The sequence below is a fragment of the Erpetoichthys calabaricus genome, chromosome 7, assembly GCF_900747795.2.
Source record: "Erpetoichthys calabaricus chromosome 7, fErpCal1.3, whole genome shotgun sequence".
NCBI classification, from domain to species: Eukaryota; Metazoa; Chordata; class Cladistia; order Polypteriformes; family Polypteridae; genus Erpetoichthys; species Erpetoichthys calabaricus.
Window position 1 is genome coordinate 54,647,786 of NC_041400.2, and position 21,360 is coordinate 54,669,145.

The 21,360-nt window shown below is 35.1% G+C and overlaps 1 protein-coding gene across 1 annotated transcript in view; it reads right to left on the reverse strand.

Moving 5' to 3' along the window:
• The window catches only part of adgrv1 (adhesion G protein-coupled receptor V1), a 697,787-nt gene that overhangs the window by 514,620 nt on the left and 161,807 nt on the right, over positions 1-21,360 (reverse strand). Inside the window, exons 18-21 of the mRNA XM_051930189.1 lie at positions 15,136-15,262; positions 13,520-13,737; positions 11,466-12,209; positions 4,025-4,398 (exon numbers count right to left, since the gene is read on the reverse strand). Of these exons, the coding sequence (XP_051786149.1) occupies positions 4,025-4,398; positions 11,466-12,209; positions 13,520-13,737; positions 15,136-15,262 (1,463 nt within the window). The remainder of the gene's footprint in view (positions 1-4,024; positions 4,399-11,465; positions 12,210-13,519; positions 13,738-15,135; positions 15,263-21,360) is intronic.

The window sequence follows — 21,360 nt, forward strand, 5'->3', positions numbered from 1 at the left end:
ATTCAACATATCAAATTTTTTTTTAAATTAGAGGGGTGTGGAATTCTTGAAGAAAAGTTCCGACTCTGACACCAACTCCAGCTTTAGTACTGTAAGTACTACTGCTAAGATGTAGCAGCAGCTTTATAGGAGACAATATTGTTCTTATTGCTCTATTGTAAATTACAAAGTTCAATCTCATATAGTGCACATGAAGGTGCTAGCAGATGAAGATGTGCATTAGGGACGTGCATCAGGATTGGGATACTGCAGGACTCAATGTAAAAGATAAGAAATGTGAGCTATCAAATTACCTATAATTTGCAATAAAACTCCAGTAAAAATGTTGCTACTCTGAATATAAACAAAAAAAACATTACATTATAAATAGTCTTAAAATCCAAATATAATGCTATTTCTGTTAACGTTTTTCCCAAGTCCCAGATATTAAAAGCATATTGAGAAAATGAAGCATGGCTGATGTACAAAGTGTAATGAAAAGAAGCCAGCACAGTACATTTGGAGAAAGATTTCAAATTATACGGAAAGGAGGTCTGTTTGATGCTCCTTCCACAAACCAAACTGTATTTCAGATAGAAGCAAAATTTTCTCCCTGATAATATTAAGTGAGAAAAAATAGTAACCTGTGTGGAGCGTGTTTGAGAAGACATTCTTTCCTTTGATTCTGCAGCTGGTAAATGCATTGTGCAGTTTTCTCAATACTTTTCTTAACTCCACTGCAAAGTACAGCAGATTTGTTTTCATTACGATAAAATAAAGCATATTGAAATTTGTGAACAGTTTTCAAATTATTTCTGTTTTTTGTGATTTGTTAAAATGCACCAAATTCACTAGAAAACAGTGTAGCAGATGGGAGTAGCCTGTGCATCTGTGGGAATGAGATTAAAAACCAGTCCCATGCACAGCTCTAATGTGCATATAACATACTGTATGTATACCCTAGAACTGCACTGATGCTCACTCTTTCTCCTTAAGTTTATTTGCAAGCCTTGCTTGTGGGGCACAGCTCAAGTCACATGGTTTTCCTGCAGAACAGTTGCAGCCACTTCCACTAAACTTGATGCGGATGTCATTGTTCTTGTAAAGGATTTGCATTTAGCCGGCATATGTATGTGTTTTTGTATTATTATTTTAGCCACTTCAAAAACTTACAGATGTCACAGTTGGACAGCATTTGAGACCCAATTACTGGAGTTTGAATCAAGTAAACACCAAAAAAGTAACCGGTTCCATGACTGTGACTCCATAGTGATGCACGTTAGATTAATTGGTAAATGTAAATTGACCTTATTTAAGTGAATTTGAATTCTGCCCTGTGCTCAATTCATCCAGGGCAGGATGTAGATCTTAGTGACCATATAATGGATTAGGAATTGGCAAGTTGGATGCTGATTTATACATTTTTGCAGATAAAAAGGGGAATATTTCCTTGAATAAATATGGAATGATTCACTTTCTAAGGGGATCTGAAAGAAAAGCTTTACAAATGCTGTATAAAGACAATCTCCACAACTTTCTGCTCTACTCACACATGAAATTAAATACATATGAACACCTACTTTGAGTTCTGCTGTGCTACATTAGGTAATTGTGTTTCATATCCTCAGAATAACACACTTAAACTCCATAAGCTTCTAAAAGTGCATGATACAATAATTTAAAACAATTAAAATGTTTGGATATTTTGAGATTTTTGTACTAATCAAAAAGTAATACTATATTTTTTTTAGATAGAGCGATAGCACTATATTTATAAAATAACATAATATGCTTAATTCAAGTCAGGAGGTAATCCTGGGTGGAATGTCAGTACAATGGCCACCTAACAAGTATCTCATTTGAGGATGAGGGAAAAATTGAACAACTGGGGAAAAAATCCACACAGACACCTGAAAAACATGCAGACAACCCACTGCCTCTGTATCCATGAGACAGCAGTGCCACACACTGAGCCACAATGCCGCCTTGTGTTTATGGCCAAATCAATTTTGAGAAATTTGTTATTACATAACCAAGGAAATAAAATTAACTGATAAACATAATAGCTTAATTTATTAGTACTGTTCCTTCATGGAAATAGCTAAAAGATATGTTGGCAAATTGGATTAAATTAATGAATGATTTTACACTCAAAAGTGCATAATATATGGTAGAATAAAAATGAGTAGGAAAACATTGACTCACTCAAGATGGACAAAAAGCGCAATTTTGTATTATCACATAACTACGGAAGCCAAGAGAAGATGTGCAATAGCGTTATTTTTATAAATTGTCTCCTCGAGATAATAGACTAATTTTATCGAGATCTCGAGATAACAGAATAATTTTATTGAGATCTTGATACAACAAAAGATCTTGTTTTCTCGAAATTATGAAATAATTGTATCTAAGTTTAATGTTTAGCTTATTGAAGCCACGTCCTGTTTACAATGGCAGAAGAGCAGAACTGCATTGATCAGCACGTCACATTTTTGTTCAACCAAGGGCTAATGCAGGCTGAAATATGTTTATGCCTTAGTTTAGAAAATAATAACATTAGTGTCCGTCATTTAAGAAGATGGTTAGCAAGGCTTCAGCTGTATAGGCATCGCAATCTAAGCAAGCCTGATGCCAGGAGTAAAGGTTAAGTTTCGTTTTCTCGAGATCTCGATAAAATTAGTCTGTTATCTCGAGGAGACAATTTTAAAAAATAACGATATTGCACGTCCTTTCTCGGCTTCTGTACATAACAATGTAAAAGTTAGCTTTCATTAACTTAAAACAGTGCACAGTGAGAATAAAAATGAAGACTGCAATCTCTTTCTGGTAGTCTGTCTTACTCTTTTTATTGGTTTCCCACTAATTTGTACTTTGTCTAAAATTGTTATTAAAAGAAGATGCAAGAAAGTAGCTCTGGCTAAAAAAGTTAAAAAGGTACCCAATGGAAAAATAACTTATTTACTTGCCCTGTATGCTGTTATCCAACAATTGTCCATTTAATCCTATCGTACTTTTCTTTAAAGTAGACTGAATGTGAGCCTTGATCATTTTCACGGCCACTATACATATTCTAAAATAACCAAACTTTTTTGCTGGGTGTACAACCCTGTTTCCCGACCTTGTGGGAAAGTGGCTTCAGCTCAATTTCGATATTAATAGGGAGTTTTGTTTTCCAGTCTTGCACTTTGTGAGTCTAAGGATACAAAATAACTCTGAACAGGTGACCCAATTCTATTAATGATATTCACTACTTTGAAGGAGTTTCTATAAAGTGTTTACATTGGATAAACTGTTCTGAGTATTAATGGAACCCAACCCAATGTGGATATCTAAAGTGAACTGACAGTCTCAGGAGTATTGTATATGGCCATGTAATTGTTTAAATGTCATTCAGTACTATCACTAGCTACTGAATATATAAAAAAATTAAAGGAATGAGAAAGAATTAGTGCTCATATAAAAATAAAATGTGCTTATATTCTAATATTAGTCCAGCTGAAATTATTTAATTATGCCTTAAAAACTTTTCAATACTTTAATAAATTAAAATAGAAACTCTTCTGTGTACTGAATCCAGTACCGTATTATATAAAATGTTTTAAACAGCAGGAGACCTTGTATTTCTAAAAAATCTAGACCACAAAAAGTTCTGTCAAAATTTATTTCCTCACCTCTAACACAAAACAGAACTTACTTTTAAACTATGCTAAAATAGTAAAACCTTTTTTTCTGTTTAATGTACTAAAAATTGAAATGACTAAGGGTGGGATGTGGCACAATCAGTACTGCTGCCCTATGGTTGCAAAGACCTTGGCACAAATTCATGGAGTCTGCAAGTTCTGAGTTTTCTCTGAGAGCTTCAGTTTCCTTTTATATCCCATAACCTGTGTGTCTAATTTGGCCCTGTGAGTAGGCCCTGCAATCGAATGGCACTCTACTTATGGCAGGAGCCTGGATTGCTCTTTATGCTAGTGGTATACTCTCATTGATCATTTTCCCTGCTAAAGACAAAACAGCAAAATAATATAAATAAATAGTAGCTAACATTAGGGCTACAGGGTCCTGTGAATCCAAACAGTCCATTTGCATAGTCACTCTTCTGTATTATCAGCTTTGCTGTGGCATTCTCTCCAGACAGTCTTGCCCCACCATGAACAGAGATCAATCTCAAAGTAAAAGATTCTTCTCCTTCCTCCAACACATCATCTCGCACTTCCACGATAAAAGATTTACGAGTCTCTCCAGGTTGGTACTGCAGGTAGCCTGAAATGTTACGCAAGTCAGCTTTGGCAGATTGCCGATGGAGTTCATGGATGTCTGCTTGGCTCAGCCAGCCAGAATACATCCTTACATCTTGTAAGAGTCCAGCATATCTGTCTTTACCATCTAGGCCAGCACCAATCCTCAGCAGAGCTGGGCCTGAAAAAAAAAATACATTAACCACTATCATACAGTACGATACACTGTTAGAACAGAGAAATACATATTGGGAATGCATTCATGAACAGTAAATACAATTGTCAAACTTTCACATAAACCATAATGAACAATGCCATGACCACTCAATCTACTGAATTCAATGACAGAATTTAAATTATGTCTACAGAATGTTAAAAAAAAACACAATCCCAAAAATAATATGACATGGTATGTATCTGTTTTAAAGTGCACTCCACACTAGACCAATTGTGTCATCATATCTGCAAATTAAAAGCTTGAAATTAGTGCAGGGAAAATTCATTGTTGAAAGGATTGCTTTATTATTTCTGTGATGGTCTAACACATTATGTGTATTCTAGTGGTTTGAGTTCTGAACTTTTGTAAGGGTTTAAGAGATGAAGATAGTATGCTGCTTGTTCTCTGTAACAGGTCCTTTCTGAGATTCTAAGGTCTGCTGCCTTCAAGATTCAGCAGTTCAGCTTATTTATTTATTTAATTTGGTAATTTTTAAATTTATTTAATTTGCCCACTGAGGGCTGGGCAGTCTCGTGGCCTTGGAACCCCTGCATATATATTTTTTTTCTCCAGCCCTCTGGAGTTTTTTATTTTGTTTGTTTTTTCTGTCCTTTTGGCCATCAGACATTACTTCATTCTTTGTTGCCGAATCTTATTTTTATTTTTTTATAAACTTTTATTTCTTCATTTTGTAAATCACTTTGAGGTATTTGTATGAAAGCATGCTATATACTTAAATACATTTTATTTTTGTTGTTGTTATTGTAATTTGCACTCCTATGAAGATTATTTTTGTCTAGCAAAAGAAAACACTTCCAACACACACACACTCATCTGGAGGCAGGCAAGCATATTTAATAAACGACAAATGATGCAGCTGTAATTTTGCTCAGCCTGGGGCTAGGTGACAGTACTTTTCAAAGAGCAGGCGTACACGAACACAAACATGCAGACTGAAAAAACAGCTTTTTAATTTTGATTTTTGATTTGATTTTTTTTTAATCCACGAGGGGAAATAATGAATTCTAAGTTACCTCAGAAGTATTTTTTTACTATGTTAAATATGTTATTTTTTCATTTTCAGGCTTTCTTTAATAAAATTGCATATAGAGTGCTAAATCAAGTAAGTTGGGAATTTTAAATTTACAATAATAATTATTTGTTCTTTTTTCGGTTTTCTGTAGTGGCAATCTGCGCCACCACCACCTAATCAAAGCACTGTGATGTCCCTACATTGATGGACTAAAGGCCAGAAGTCCACATGACCGTCATCATCAAATTCCTCCATGAGAACCCTGAATACAATGAGGACTGATTGAGGTCATTATGTTAGTAAGAATGCCTAGAGGGAGCTGGGTGGTCTCGTGGCCTCGGAACCCCTGCAAATTTTATTTTTTTCTCCAGCCGTCTAGTGTTTTTTTTTTTTTTTTTCTGTCCTCCCCGGTCAACGGACCTTACTTTTATTTTATGTAAATAAGTGTTCTCTAATTTTAATTCTTATTTATTTTGTCTTTTTTCTCTTTCTTCATCATGTAAAGTACTTTGAGCTACATTGTTTGTATACAAATGTGCTATATAAATAAATGTTGTTATTGTTGTTGTTGTTATTAGAGTATATACAAGTTTCCATGGTATTGAGGTTTTTCTGTTCATAAGATTCGTCTTTGTGGTGTATTTAATTTTTTTAGCAATTACCTTTGCAAGATGTGCATTGTTTCAAAGATGAATTTAACATTATACAGTAATTTACTTTGAATATGTTTTGAAAGGTCAAGATAATTTGTTACGAATAACTGATAGTTTAATGCTGTTACTTTTTAAAATTGTAGCTATCCTGAATAAGTGTGACAATATGCTTATGGTTTATGCCTGATTAAATAACGTTCATGGCTCCTTCAAGATAAAACCTACACAGGAGATTTAAAAATTATAAAATAAAAATAAAACAAGTCAACCAACTATAATTTATGGTCAAATTTATGACTTAAAAAAATTGGATGTTAAATGTGGTGGTGAAAAAATCATTTTTCAAATAATTTTTACAAAATTAAGATGGTACAGTAAATGTGATGTTGGAATGAGTTTGAATGTGTCTTTGTGTTGGTATTGCATTGCTGTCATTATTCTGAGGAGACTATAAGTATGAATTTCATTGTACTATGCACATATGACAATAAACTTGAACTTATATGTCAAACCTTTAGGCATTCTTGCTAGAATTGGCTGCTGTCATATCAGTCTTTTTCATGTTACATAAGGTACGTAAGGTTGGTCTTGGAATGAGGAAAAAAATCATTTTAAATCTAAAAATGGTGCTGTGCATCACTCTATCAAATGTGTTTTGATTCAAACATATCTTTCAAAAATGCTACACTATTTACAAAATGAAGTCATGTTGACCATTGAAAAACAAGAGGCTATCTCAGAAGCATCAGGAGATAGGAACAAAAAACTAGCATAACAAATCAATCTAGAATCTGAGGCTAATTTTTCCTTGGAAAATTAATTAGATGTTTTTGTGTCTGTTCTCAGAGGTTTATGTATAGCATTACTCTGGAGAATAAAAAAAAATATCAATTAGTATAAGCCACATTCGGGGGGTTTATAAGAAATGTAGTGATTTACAGTACTTCATGAGATAGAAGTACATATCAAACAAGAATAGCTGTGCCAGATATATGAAATGTTGAAATATGTGCGCTTCAATTTATATGTTTAAAGTGTAAATATTCTCAGTTGTGATAGAAATTTGTCATTTTTCAGCCTCTGAAAGAAGTTTGTCAAGGGCTAGATCCCTGGTAAAGGATAAAAGAATAACATCATATACAAGGTGTGATCAAAAAATATGGTGAATGTTTTAAAAAAGAAATGTTTATTGCAGTAAAAGATTTACAACTACTAGTCACCCTGAAAATACTCTCCTCCACTTCGAATGCACTTATCCCAATGCTCCTGCCACTTTGCGAAGCAGTTCTGGAAGTTGTCTTTCGAAAGTGTCTTTAGTTGGGATGTCGTGGCTGCCTGGATGTCCTCAATGGATTGAAATCATTTGCCTTTGATGCTCATTTTCAATTTAGGGAACAGCCAGAAGTTGCACGGTGCCAGTTCCGGCGAATATGGTGGATGCAGACATAGTGTAATGTTTTTATTGGCAGAAATTGTCGTACTAGAAGGGCAAGGAGCGTTGTCATAATGAAGAATGAAACCGTTTCAACATTTTCCTTGGTTATTGATGTTGAAGGATGTCCTGATCTTTTCCCGTCTTCAACCGAGTCAGATCCATTACGAAATCAATCAAACCACTTGTAAACAGTCTTAATTGTTGGTGCAGTGTCACCATAAACCGATTTTAACATCTGATGGGTTTCCTGAGCTTTTTGCAATTTGAAACAAAATTTCATGTTAATGCATTGCTCGATATCCATTATTATCAACAAACTTGAAAAACACACTTGAACTCAACAGTGGCTCACAAATGACTGACAGTATCAAACAAGTTGAAACTTGTCACAAACTCGGCTCTAGGATGGATATGTCAGAACCTGCATGGAATTGCTTTGCGTTGCTGTTGGATGGTGTTCTGCATCAACATTCACCATACTTTTTGATCACACCTCACTGCCTTTTATATAGTGTAAAATGATACCCCACATGAATGGACCACCAGTAAAAAAATCAGATATCAAAAATATTATAATACAGTATTAATGATCAGCATAGCATAAAACAACAATCCACTTGCCTTATATTACTAATCAACAGTTTTTGGAAGTTTTGTGAAAAAGTGGTCAGTTGTTATGGTACACACAAGTCAGTCTTATCATTTTGCTAAAGACGCCAATTGGTTTACTCTGTACCATAAGGGTGTAATTTTCTACACAAAATATGGTCCAAAGACTGCCTAATAATTAGGGTTTTTAGTGTCTAGAGAGCCAAAAATACAGAGAACTCATAAGAGCTTGAAGACTTGCATGACTACACATCAAGACACGTCAAACGGTGTATCATATGTGTCTCAGGAGGCGCCAGTCAAACAAAAAAACAAAAAAAACTGAGGTGATTTTAAAGCATTCATAAGTAATTCAAATAACAAAACATGCATTGCTATGATTTTTGGTAGAGACAAGTATATTGGTCATCTGGCCTGCTTGTTTTCATAATGTTTTTCGTCTTTTGGTAATAAAGCATTTGTGAAAAATGTAAGTATGGGGAACAATTTGAGGGTAGACTGTTGTAAGGGAGTAAGTTTTGCATAGTCTTTAAGGTAATTACTGCTTCCATCCCTACAGTGGAGGAGAATATTCTTTTTTTTTTTATTATTATTATTATTAATTTTATTGTAATCATTCGGTACATATAGATCAATTTTTTACAAAAAATAGGATTGAAAACAAATCAAACCGCACTCCTGAGAAGGAGAGCATGGCCAAAGGAGTAAAATTTAAGGCTTGTAAACATACCTAAATTATTGAGTTTAATAGGGCAAAAAAAGATAAATGGAGAAGGAAAAGAAATGCGGAAATAATTATATTTAGAGAATATTCTAAAAGAAATTTTATGTCATTTCTGTCCTCCCACCCCCACTCCTCCTGCAACAGAACTTCAAAGAAGACAATGATAGCAAGTCATCATCTGTCTGTAAATCAACAACAGTGACAACAACAATTAAATGGACTTTCATATCTCTTGTAACTGCAAGAAAAGACATGCCACATTGTTCATCCGCACATCCCTGATTGCCTCCCAATTCACCCATTAGCACCTCAGCTGCTCGACTTTTCTATTCACCTCTGCTGGTAAAACAAAGCACCACTGGTCTGAAAAAAAAACATTAAAGCACCTTTCTTTCCATTCTGCCATGGATCCCCAGACACACTGCATCACAAAGTGTCAAAAAAAGATTCCAATAATGTATTGCTTGACTTTTATCCACTAGATGTCAACAAAAACCATGAGATGAACTGAGTTACCGTTGTTATTATCAACAGCAATACTTCACACATATTGTTAATGATTTTGGTTCTGAACTGCAGTAAGAAACAGAGAAAAGAGACAACCTCTACCTCCTTCTCTACTCTACCTCAAAATATAATTTAACATTATTCCTGATCAATGAAGTGATGTATGTATTACATAAAAATTAAATTAACTGAACACAAATATGGTTGGCAACTATTTCCATAATCGGTTATTATCAATGACATCAGTTAGTGGTTGCAGCCCTAAAATTGTGACTGCTTCAACTTAGGAGACATCCATCCATCCATCTATTTTCCAACCCGCTGAATCCGAACACAGGGTCACGGGGGTCTGCTGGAGCCAATCCCAGCCAACACAGGGCACAAGGCAGGAACCAATCCTGGGTAGGGTGCCAACCCACCGCAGGACACACACAAACACACCCACACACTAAGCACACACTAGGGCCAATTTAGAATCGCCAATTTAGGAGACATACGTAACAGTATTTATTTCCAATCATTTTAAGAACCTAATTCAGACAAAATTAAAATTGAATGGATTTTCACATTTCACCAAAAATATTTCCAGACTGTCAAATCACTAACCTAATTTTAAGCCACAGACAGAAAAATGCATCCAGAAAACCAACATTCCTAGTCAATAAAAAGGAAAGGTTTTGAGTCAGGGTAGATGATAAAACCAGAGGCCAATGCCGTAAGCTCTTAGAACCAAACAGGGAAACAAATTTAGAGATGAAATGAAAGGAAAATATTCTCAAAGATCCACAGGTCTTGGCCAAGTTTTTCATATACTATTATTGAAAGGCAATTAAAGGGATAACACAATGGATTATATTTTTAACTTTTAGATTTTAAATGTATCCTCCTAGTTTGACTATAATAATAATAATAATAATAATAATAATAATAATAATAATAATAATAATAATAATAATGATGATGATGATGATGATGAATTTAAAAAATAGCATTTTATGAAATGGCATGGTATTCAGTACAAATTGCTCACACCTGTTTTTTTGTAAATGGAATATGGAATGGTATACTAGAGACGGTAGCATTTGCAACATGGTTTCTTTTACTAAATGACATTAAAAGTAAAATTGCTTTCAAAGCAAGTAATAAGCATTGCCAACAATGAGACACAAGATCAAGACTGAGGAGCAGTTGACTCCAGTGTATTCTCAAAATAATTAGTTTAATTTACGACCTTTATTTTACAACTTAATTCCAACCAAAACATTCAAAAGCAAGCACATGGCTTCCTTGAGATTCATCAATCTTTTAAATAATCAAGTATTAGAACATCATATAGTGTATAGTTAGAATTAGAAAGTGTAAATTATGACATTATCTCATATTAATATTTCATTGCTAAGGAAATTTTACAGATAAGCAATTAGCAGGTGTAAAGAGTTTTATAGACTTAGTTTTACAGAAATAATAAAAAGTGAAAAATTCTTTATTCCTGATATCTACTGATTTTCTTTTTTTTTACCAATATGAGATGAAGATCATTTTTTACTTTTCTTACTTTTCATAAGTATTGGCAAGCCATCGTTCATTGTATGTACATTTCCTCCCATCATGTCTAATTGGGTTTTCTGGTCAACTTCCCACCCATATCCCAAAACAAGTAAGTTAGGATGACTAGTGACTGAAATGTCCCTGTGTGAGTGTGTATCAGTGTGCACATGAATGTGCCCTGACAAGTGTGGTATCTTGTAAAGTACTTTTGCTCCATGGATAGACTCTTACCACCTAACAATTCTCAATTGCAATAAGCCATATGGAAAGTGGAACATATAAATAATGAATGAAAGAAGACAATCTAATTAACATGTTGCTGTATACATTTGTATTTCTCAACTTCTTTGGGTATATTTGAAAGGTGGAAATCAAGTAGCACAAGAATGTCTATAAATGTACAACAAAATAAAATGTAAAGCGACTAAATTAATTGAATATTTTTATAATTCTACAAAAAACCAAGTTACATATTTCAAATAACGCAGTATTCAACAACAAAAAGGAAAAAATGATAATTACCATCAGTAATGGAGTTCCCTTTCAAGCTGTTTAAGCTGCCTGGAATCAGGTTGCCATCTAGGTAAAAGTGCACGGTGCCATTATCCAAACTGATTATCACATGTAGCCAGGCATTTTCTTCAAGATTCCTCATAACTTCTGCTTTGACAATGTGGGTAACATTATATCCATCGGGTGTATAGTATAGAAACAATGACACATAAGACTCATTTGTTTCTATCTTTATTCCATAGAACACAGTGCCATTTTCAGTTCCTTTGGAGACAATAAATCCATTTGTGTTAGCACTTGGTATTAACCATGCAGAAAGAGTAAAGGTGGTTAGAGTTTGGCCTTTAGATATGGGATCTGGAAGAATTAGGCTTCCAAATGCACCTTCATTTCCACTAAAGTACAAAGCATCAGTGGCTGAGTGGTGTCGTCTCATGTGTGGCCTCAGTTCCACCTGATCAGGAAAAGAACTTTGCATAATCAGATCAACCATTGGTGGTAAATTAATTGTGAAAGCATCTGACTGTATTTCCCAGCCAACACGAACCACACCAAATGTCCCCTGCTGTCTGAGGACAGTAAAGCTGGTGATATCTGACATATCATCTTCTGTTAGAACATCTTCTGCTACCTCCCTGATTCGACTTTCAGGGTCTATTACAAATAATCCAAAAGGATCGTCGTTTGGAGGAATGATTACTGTTGCATTTAGATTAGTACTTGCGAGTTTACCTTCAGTGCCAGGAAAACCTCCTGCAGGAGAAAAGGATAGATATGGTAATGTATAAAATATTTACCATTTTGTTTACTATACCTCTATAATCTAGCATAATTAGTTTAATTATCAGAGTGTCCTTGGTAATACATGTATGAGTTTGGTTTATAGGAGGAGATAAAGAAGGAAAAGTATCCATGGAAATTTTATTTGAGTAGGAGATAAGGTCAAGGAAGGGTAGTCTCCATTCACCAAATTTGCTACCACCATAGACAGTTATCTCAAAGATTATAGGCAGTGTCTCATAAACTAGAGCTTAGGGGGCTTAGGAGTTCCTGTCTAACAAAGGGCATATAAGGAGCCTCTAAAGACACAAAACTATGTGTTTTTAACCAGTAGTTAGCAGCAGGAATTCCAAGAGTAAATTTACTGGGTCCCTATTATATACTGGTAAGAACAGTGGCCTGTGAATGCTGTCCTGAATAAGTTATTTTGACTCACTCAACACAATGCTCTGGGGAACCCACAAGTGATTCAGGGATGAGAAACCCAAGATGTGGGGTTTAAAATTGTTTTCCTCTTCTTAAACCATAGAGTCAGGAGGGTAAAAAAAGGCATTGTGTAATAGAGAAAAGTCACCAGAATTTTAAAGAAATTGCAAATTTATTTTTAAAACTTGTGAGATGCTGACTGGAACAAGGGGAAGACAGGCAAGAAACACCTTTAGTTAGAGAATAACCCATCCATATTTAAGTGTGCACATACATTTAGGTTTCCCCTTTGTGATCATCCTTTGTTTGAACCACTAAAACGTAATTTAGTTGATTCTAAAATCTACAGCATATTTCTCAATTCAAAATAGATTTGACAGTGATAAAGACAATATGCCTTTTAAGCTAATGTTAGATATTTTAGTAAATATTTTAATGGTAATGAAGAAAGATGAATTAGTAGTAGTACTGTATATCATTCTTAAAATCATGTCCCCAGAAATGCGGGACTAGTAAAACATAATCTTTGATCGATAGATTTAGCTTATGCAAAATAATTATTAACACTATACATTCTATACAATTTGATAGATAGATAGATAGATAGATAGATAGATAGATAGATAGATAGATAGATAGATAGATAGATAGATAGATAGATAGATAGATAGATAGATAGATAGATAGATAGATAGATAGATAGATAGATAGATAGATAGACTGACTCATTTTTTATTGGCTACTATGTCACACCACATTTCCATTCATTCGGTCAGAATATCTTTCGCAGTCTTAAAATGAAAAACTCATGTTGTGCTGTTCCTTACATTTCGATAGTCTCATTAAAAATATATTACCTGATATATTAATCAACATTAATAGGTACAGTTCAGAAAATTCTGGAATATGATCCTGCACTGCATGAAGAGTGATTGGCTGGGCTTCTTCTCCATTCTGGAAAATGATGGTTCCTGACGTATTGGAAAATTCTAATCCAGGTGCAAGTGCTGAGCCATTTTCATATACCTGCCAATAAATGGTGACCATGCCAAATATCCCTCTGTTTCTGATAACCCTAATACAAAAAAAATACATGTTTACATATGAGGTTAAAGTATTACATAAATTAAAGGCAACTCAAATTCATTCAACTAAAGTCACTGTATATTATTACATGACATTAATGTCAAGGTTAAAACAAATACGGAAAAGTGATGAAGGGATCATTGTAAAAGATACATTCCTGTACCAGAACAATATGAACAGCATTGGGTAATATTTATTATGACCTCTATGAAAGTTATGAAAAGTTTTACATCTTTAAATGGTGTATAAATGTTAGATGTTTCAAATTTAGTAAACATTATAGACAGTAACAGGCAGTGTTTTTCAGTCAAGTACTTCCTCCGTATCATCATTTTCTCTAATATAACCTCCATCCATTTTAAATTTGTCTGTCCTTTTCAGGGCTGTGAGGAATCACTGTATATACCAACGACACAGGTCGCCAGAAATCAAACTGGGACGGCATACACTTGTGCACATTAGGATAACATGATACATGTAAGCTACACACAGATATTGTCCAAACTGAACTCTTAATTCTGAAGCCGGTGTTCAGCAACACTAAATACTATACTATTAACAAAATATAATTTAATAAAATTAATTGTAAAATGAAAACATGCAGATTACACATGATAACTAATTTATTGCTGAAATATTTTGAGGAAGTGCTAAGTTCTGCTGGGTATTTAATTGCCTTAGCTTACCATCATTTTCTAATTACAAAGAAATGAACTGGGTGATGGCATTTATTAAAGGCAACAAAATTTCAAAGGGATATATTAGTAAACTCATAAAGATAAATTATATCAAGTACACTGCAAAAACCAAATGAAATTGAGCTACAAGCAGTGATCACTGTTTGACAAACCTTCAGAAGCCTCAGGCCTTTTCAGTACTAATGCAATCATTGTCCATGTACCATTTTAAAAAAGACTGAGACATCTGTACCCAATTCAAGGTTCAGTATCCTAGGCGCATAAGGTACAATGCAGGAATCAGTCCTAAGCAGGGTGTCGATCAATCCAATGGCTCACACACACATACACTAAGTTAATTTAGGTTTGCCAATTAAACTAACTTGCATGTCTTTGAAATTGTAGAAGTAAAAACAGAGTATCCAAAGAAAAAGCTGAACTGACAAAGGGCAATGTGTTATTCAACATTTATATTTAGAAAAACCTATTTGCATAGAACTTTAGGCAACATTTTTTCCAAAAATGTCTGTATGAAATTGACTAAGCCCTTTACTGTAAATGTAAAATGTTGACAAAACTAACAGTAGAAGAATAATTTCTATACAAGTGAAGAATATTTAACACAGTCTTTTTATGATCCACTGACGCTGAATGAGATGCATTTAGTCACTTACTATTGTATAAAATTACCACCAAAAAAGTATTCTTACATAAAATTATTAAAGCTCCCTTCCTCAACGGATTTCCCCAAAGGCTCCAGTGAAAATATTCCGCTGGCATCGTCATTTGCCTCAATGACTGCTGTCACTTTTTTAGCTCCATATACAACTGCATCACCTGGAAAATAACACATATGGATATCAATAAATATTCCACTTACTATCCAATCAGCACTTTATTAAAATTGGATCACAAATAAAATAACAGCTGAGATCAGTATGGACTTGACCAACACTGAAATCTCTGTAAAGCAAAGCAACTGATTGTGGGAAATTTAAAATGTTATATTTGCAAAGCCTGTTACCCAGTTTAATTTGATCATGCACATGCATGTTATTACATTTGCAGTATTAGTTATCTTCATTCTACATCTTTTTCCTTGAGTTTTCACACAGTGGTCACAATAGACAGTTGAGTTATATCTTTTCTGTTTTACCTTCATCTTTTATTTAATTATCAATTGCTTTGTAAATCTCTTTGTCATAGCATACAGTTTGGTAGGAATCCAGGCCTATGCAAAAGAGCACTTATGGATGGATCATGGCTGTTGCCCTGGCATGAAGAAAGAGGATACAATAATGCATGCATTGACTGGAGTTGAGAGGCATAAATATCCAAAATTTACGAACCCTGGACATGCTTTACAAAGGTTATCTACAATATATGTGTTTTACAGTTAACTGGAATAAAGTAGTAAAAATTGAAAAATTTAATCTGCTTAAAATTTGGTCCATGACCCAAACATTGTTTAGTAGTAGGCCTACTGCTGCACACAGAGATTACTTTGATGTGTTTGTTATGTATGTTATTCATGGTATGTGTGGAAGGGCAGACGTTTTTAACTTTTCAAAGTTATTTTTTTACCTTATATTTTGAATAAAGGAACATTTTTTATCTCTCTAATACAGTGGTCCCCAACCTTTTTGACAGCAAGGACCATTTTATTAGATGCAAATTTTTTCACGGACCGGTCGGGGGGGTGCTCAGTTTTATACACAATTTACATAACATTTCTATTATTATTAAGTTATTAAGCAGTTCGCATACGTTTGCAACCCGAGATTTTTCTTCTTTTTTTTGCATATAACAAAGACATATGCTTTGCATTTGCCATTCCAACAGATTGCCCATCACAAACATTAACACTGCTATCTTTTTTTCGTGTCTGCCGTTTCTATAGGAGGGTGACAATTAGTTAAATTCCAATGGATGTTTTTCAAATGTTGACAAGCAATAAGCAAAAGGGATCACTGAAAACCACAGAAAACAAAAACAGCAAGAAAAAAAAACAAACAGTACAAAGAAAGTTCGAAGAAAGAGATTTTTTTTTTTTCAATGTTTCTGTTTGGGGATCGTTGTGCAAATGTGCACAACTGAGCTGCGACCACAGATCTAACTGCTCTGTGGATGATTCATTCAAGCATTTCAAGGTCACTTCGTTGTAATGAAAGCATCTGCTGAATGTACTTCGTAGTAATGCGATTTCTATAGACTTGGGTCATATGGGGAAACTGTCGGGACCATAAAAATACTTTGTTGTAATACTCTCTCACCTCGGTCTCTCTCGTCTCTCTGCGCCGCTGCAAAGCCCCGCCCGTCAAGCGTTCTGAAAAGTCTGAGTGAGTCTCCGTTGCCGGCAGTTCTCTCGCGGCCCGGCTGTCAGACGGCTGCGGCCCGTTAGTGGGCCGCGGACCGGGGGTTGGGGACCCCTGCTCTAATATATTAAAAAAGGTTTCCGTCATGTCCGCGTTATTAAGCCTTGACCACTCTCCTCCACACCATTCGCCCAAACATTACTTCTACTGTGCACATCCTCTCTCCATACCACCCCATGACACACTTAGTGCTAACTTGCTCTTCAACACAGTCTGTTATAATGGCAAGGCAGAAAAGCTAATTATCTATTCAAGAATGTCGAGATTATGATAGAAAAACAGCAGCAAGAGCTGAAAATGAGCTTCGAAAAAAAGAAAATGAACAAAAAAGAGCTGCACATAATAAAAATCGAGCACAAAGTGTTAATCATCCAATAAACAGAAAATGAAAAACTATCCTGAACAATATGTGAACAGAAATGTAAAAAAGCAACGTTTATATAATGTAAGTTAGAGGATAAAGTAATTCATAATATTGTTTTGGACAAGGTGTTAACACAATTTAATTTTTCATTTACTTTTTATTATGTTTTACTTTTTTACTTTTACTTTTTACGTTTTAGTTTTCATTGCTATTTAAAATAGACAGTTTTAGCGAAATACTCAAGAAACTGATTTTCTATCTATAAAAACTAAGGATCAAACCGTCTTCCTCCCGCACCCCACATATTCTTCTTTAAATATAGTCGCTTTCTCTAATTGAAACACCCCAATGCCCTTTGAGTGGCTCAGCTGCGAGATAATGGGCGCCCAGCCCCTGGGGGTTGACCAGCGAATCGAGCAGGGGGAGCAGCCCCATAGGTTTTACTAAAATCATTAAAGCATTTTGTACAGCATAACTGATATTATAACAGAAACATAATTTTCCAAAATTACCATACTTGCAGTAAAGTTAAAAGGGAATAAAAGATGCTGTACATATAAACAGAGTCAAGCGGGAAGTCACGATGGGTGCCACACTTGAATGTTCCTTGTGTGTGCACAGACCACACACAGTTCCTAGGTGGAGAAATGAGATGAACAAGTAAGCTTTCTTATGATGAAAATTCAATTTAAAAATTTCCATCTTTCCAAAAAGCGGTGCCTTCTGTATTTCCATCTAAGAAAACAATGACAAAATGTTCACTCCTTCCTTTATAACCCAATGCAAACACTAGTTCTCGGCTCTCTGCCTGGTGATCCTTCTACTCAAGAGGGAAACCTAGTGTCAGACCATAAGAGCGAATGACCATCCCTAATGGAGTTCAATGTAAATTCGTATTTAGTCCAGCCTTGTTAAAGGACAACAAGGTACACAAGCAAGAAAGGCTTTACATAAAAGCACCATTCTCATCTTGCAGATGAAGGGAGTCAACTAATCACTGACTGCCCGGCAGACTTCATTTTGATACTAACTAAAGATGATCACAGTGTGCAAAATCTCAAAGATGGTAAACTATAGTATAATCTGAAGCCATACATTGTGAGAAGTCAAGAGAGAGAAAAGCATCTGGACAAAGAAAGGCAGAGCCCTCTGAACACTCATTTGTGCCAGAGAAACTCTCCACAGTTTATGAGAAATTAATCCACGCTAACTAGATTACTGTAACGCTCCCCTCTCAGGACTACACAAAAAAGACATAAATTGATTGCACAGAGTGCAGAATGCAGCTGCTAGAATCTTAACTAGGAAAAGGAAATCTGAGCACATCTCTCCAGTTTTGATGTCACTACATTGGCTACCTGTGTCATTTAGAATTGACTTTAAAATCCTGCTTATAGTTTACAAAGCCTTAAATAATCTCGCTCCATCTCATATTTCGGAATGTCTTACACCTTACACTCCAAATCGTAACCTTAGATCTTCAAATGAGTGTCTGTTTAGAATTCCAAGTGCTAAACTTAAAAGAAGTGGTGAGGCGGCCTTCTGCTGTTATGCACCTAAAATCTGGAATAGCTTGCCAATAGGAATTCGCCAGGCTAATACAGTGGAGCACTTTAAAACACTGCTGAAAACACATTACTTTAACATGGCTTTCTCATAGCTTCATCTTAGTTTAATCCAGATGCTCTGTATATTCAATTAATTATCATGATTATTCAGGGTGGCTCCAAAATCCATACTAACCCCTACTTTCTCTTCTGTTCTTTTTCCGGTTTTCTGGGGTGGTGACCTGTGGCACCACCACCTGATCAAAGCACTGCGATGTCCCTACATTGATGGATTAAAGGCCAGAAGTCCACATGACTGTCATCATCAAGTTCTTCCATGAGAACCCTGAATACCTTGAGGACTGATTGAGGTCATTTATGTTAGGTAGAATGCCTAGAGGGGGCTGGGCGGTCTCGTGGCCTGGAACCCCTGCAGATTTTATTTTTTTCTCCAGCCGTCTGGAGTTTTTTTTTTTGTTTTTTCTGTCTTCCCTGGCCATCGGACCTTACTTTTTTTCTATGTTAATTAGTGTTCCCATATTCTAATTTTTATTTATTTTGTCTTTTTTTCTCTTTCTTCATCATGTAAAGCACTTTGAGCTGCATTATTTGTATGAAAATGTGCTCTACAAATAAATGTTGTTGTTGTTGTTGAAGGAATCAGGACAAAACATCTCCTTAACTAGAAGACAACAGGAATCAAACAGACAAGTACACTATTGTCTGTAACTTTGTAGTTAGGATAACACCAGCAAATGTATAAACACATGTATTTCTCCTTTTTGTTGTTTGCCTTACCTGAAAATACAAAACCCATGTTAAGGATGAGTATTGATTAACCTAACCAGCTGAAAGACTATGATTTTGACAAGAATGTTTAAAAGCTGGTACAAAATAATGCTTTCTGAACAATTCTTTAGGAAAGAATTTAAGGAAACAGAATTTTATGTCTTTTTCTATAGAAAAGAAAAAGATCAGACCAAGGTAATGTAGATCTCTATTTTGTCTTATTCATTATTGTTCTTTGTCTGTATATACTGTCACAGCTTGTTCCACTTCCTTGTGACATCTGGAAGAGGTGTACAGTATGAGGTAATCTAGATTCTTCAAGGACTGGCCAGTCCTTATCTCAGGAATGACCCAGAAGTCAGCACAAAGTAACCCCATCCAGGAGCATCTGAGTGAATTGTGGGTAGTAGACATGCTCAGTGAAAGCCTACAGGAAGATTATCTAGGACCACCTCCTCCGCCCATGTGACTCAAGAGGATGTCACATTTGCTTATTATAGGATTGAGCTCATAAAGAGAATCAGAGAAACCTACACTTAAAAAGGAAATTTTAAAATTGGTTTATAAGAACCTTTAGGCCCTCTAAGAAAGATTTGAAGGTTTTTAATAAATCTCGTGAGTTCATAAACCCACCTTTTTTGTTTTAAATGTCATTGTTATTGCATTATTTTTTCTCCGTTGGAACAGAGTGCCTCCTAGCAGTCACAATATTACTTCCTGTAATTTTAATGTAATGTACACATATAGGGCATCTCTGTAGCTGAGTTTCCCTGGAATCCCACTCTTTTTGGGGTGGCCCTGTATGTACAATAACCAAGTTAGACAATCAAACAATTGCTCTATCTTAGATTTTTTTCTGTGTTTAATAAGGAAACACTGTTTTTTTCAAATCAGAGCATTGCATAAATGTCTACATTTATTATCTGGCTCTAAGGTGTATTTTGGGTATTTATTCCAGGGTAGATTTCTGTCTTGTAACTGCTTCTTTCAGGAAAGGCCCAGACTCTCCTTGGAAGAAGAACCTCAGAAAGGGGTGGATTGACAGAGCAATATTCACTTTAATGTTATTTTCAAGAAAATGATGGAAATAATTTTATGCAGAAATACCAAATATTTCAGACAACCAAAGAAAGCTAAATATGTAAATTAGAGACAATTTTTTTTATTAGATATCCAAAGCAGGGCGGAGTGGTGGCTCTGAGGCTAGGGATCTGTGCTGGCAATCGGAAGTGTGGTGCTGAAGTGTCACCCGTTGTACTGCTGCACTCGGATTTCAGTCCAGGTGGTTTGCCGTGTGGTGGGTGAGGCAACGCGCTGTAATCAGTGCATGCTCCCAGCCTCTCCTATTCAAAGCCTAGAATAGGTTGCTGGAAACATTTCCTAAAAATACCCCATTACAACCTTTTTAAAACAATCAAATGTTGAAATGTGATGACTTGATGTTGCTTAGATAAAAGTGTTGCATGAAAAAATTGATAAAATTAATTTTCATACTGAAAATAAAGGAAGTTACTTATAGTATTTCCTCAGCTGAAACACTGTGTCTCTGTCCTTCTTTTTATTAATTCAGAACAGAGGTAACTTTTACTTATTTCTTCCTTTTGCAGATGAACAATGCACATTGATAAAGCTCTTCATTAACTCAAGTTTTTAATTAATTTTGCCAAAATGCACAGTGTATACCTGTTTTAATGAGTGTTTGAAATAGTGTGACAAATTACTTTGGTTTGTTAAATTTATATTAAAAATGTTGTAGATACAATAAAAAATATTTCAAGTGGAAATGTAGCTCCTGCAAAAATTTGAGTGCTGTGACTTGCCGGGTTTACATCACATTATACACTGCCTTTTTTATGACAT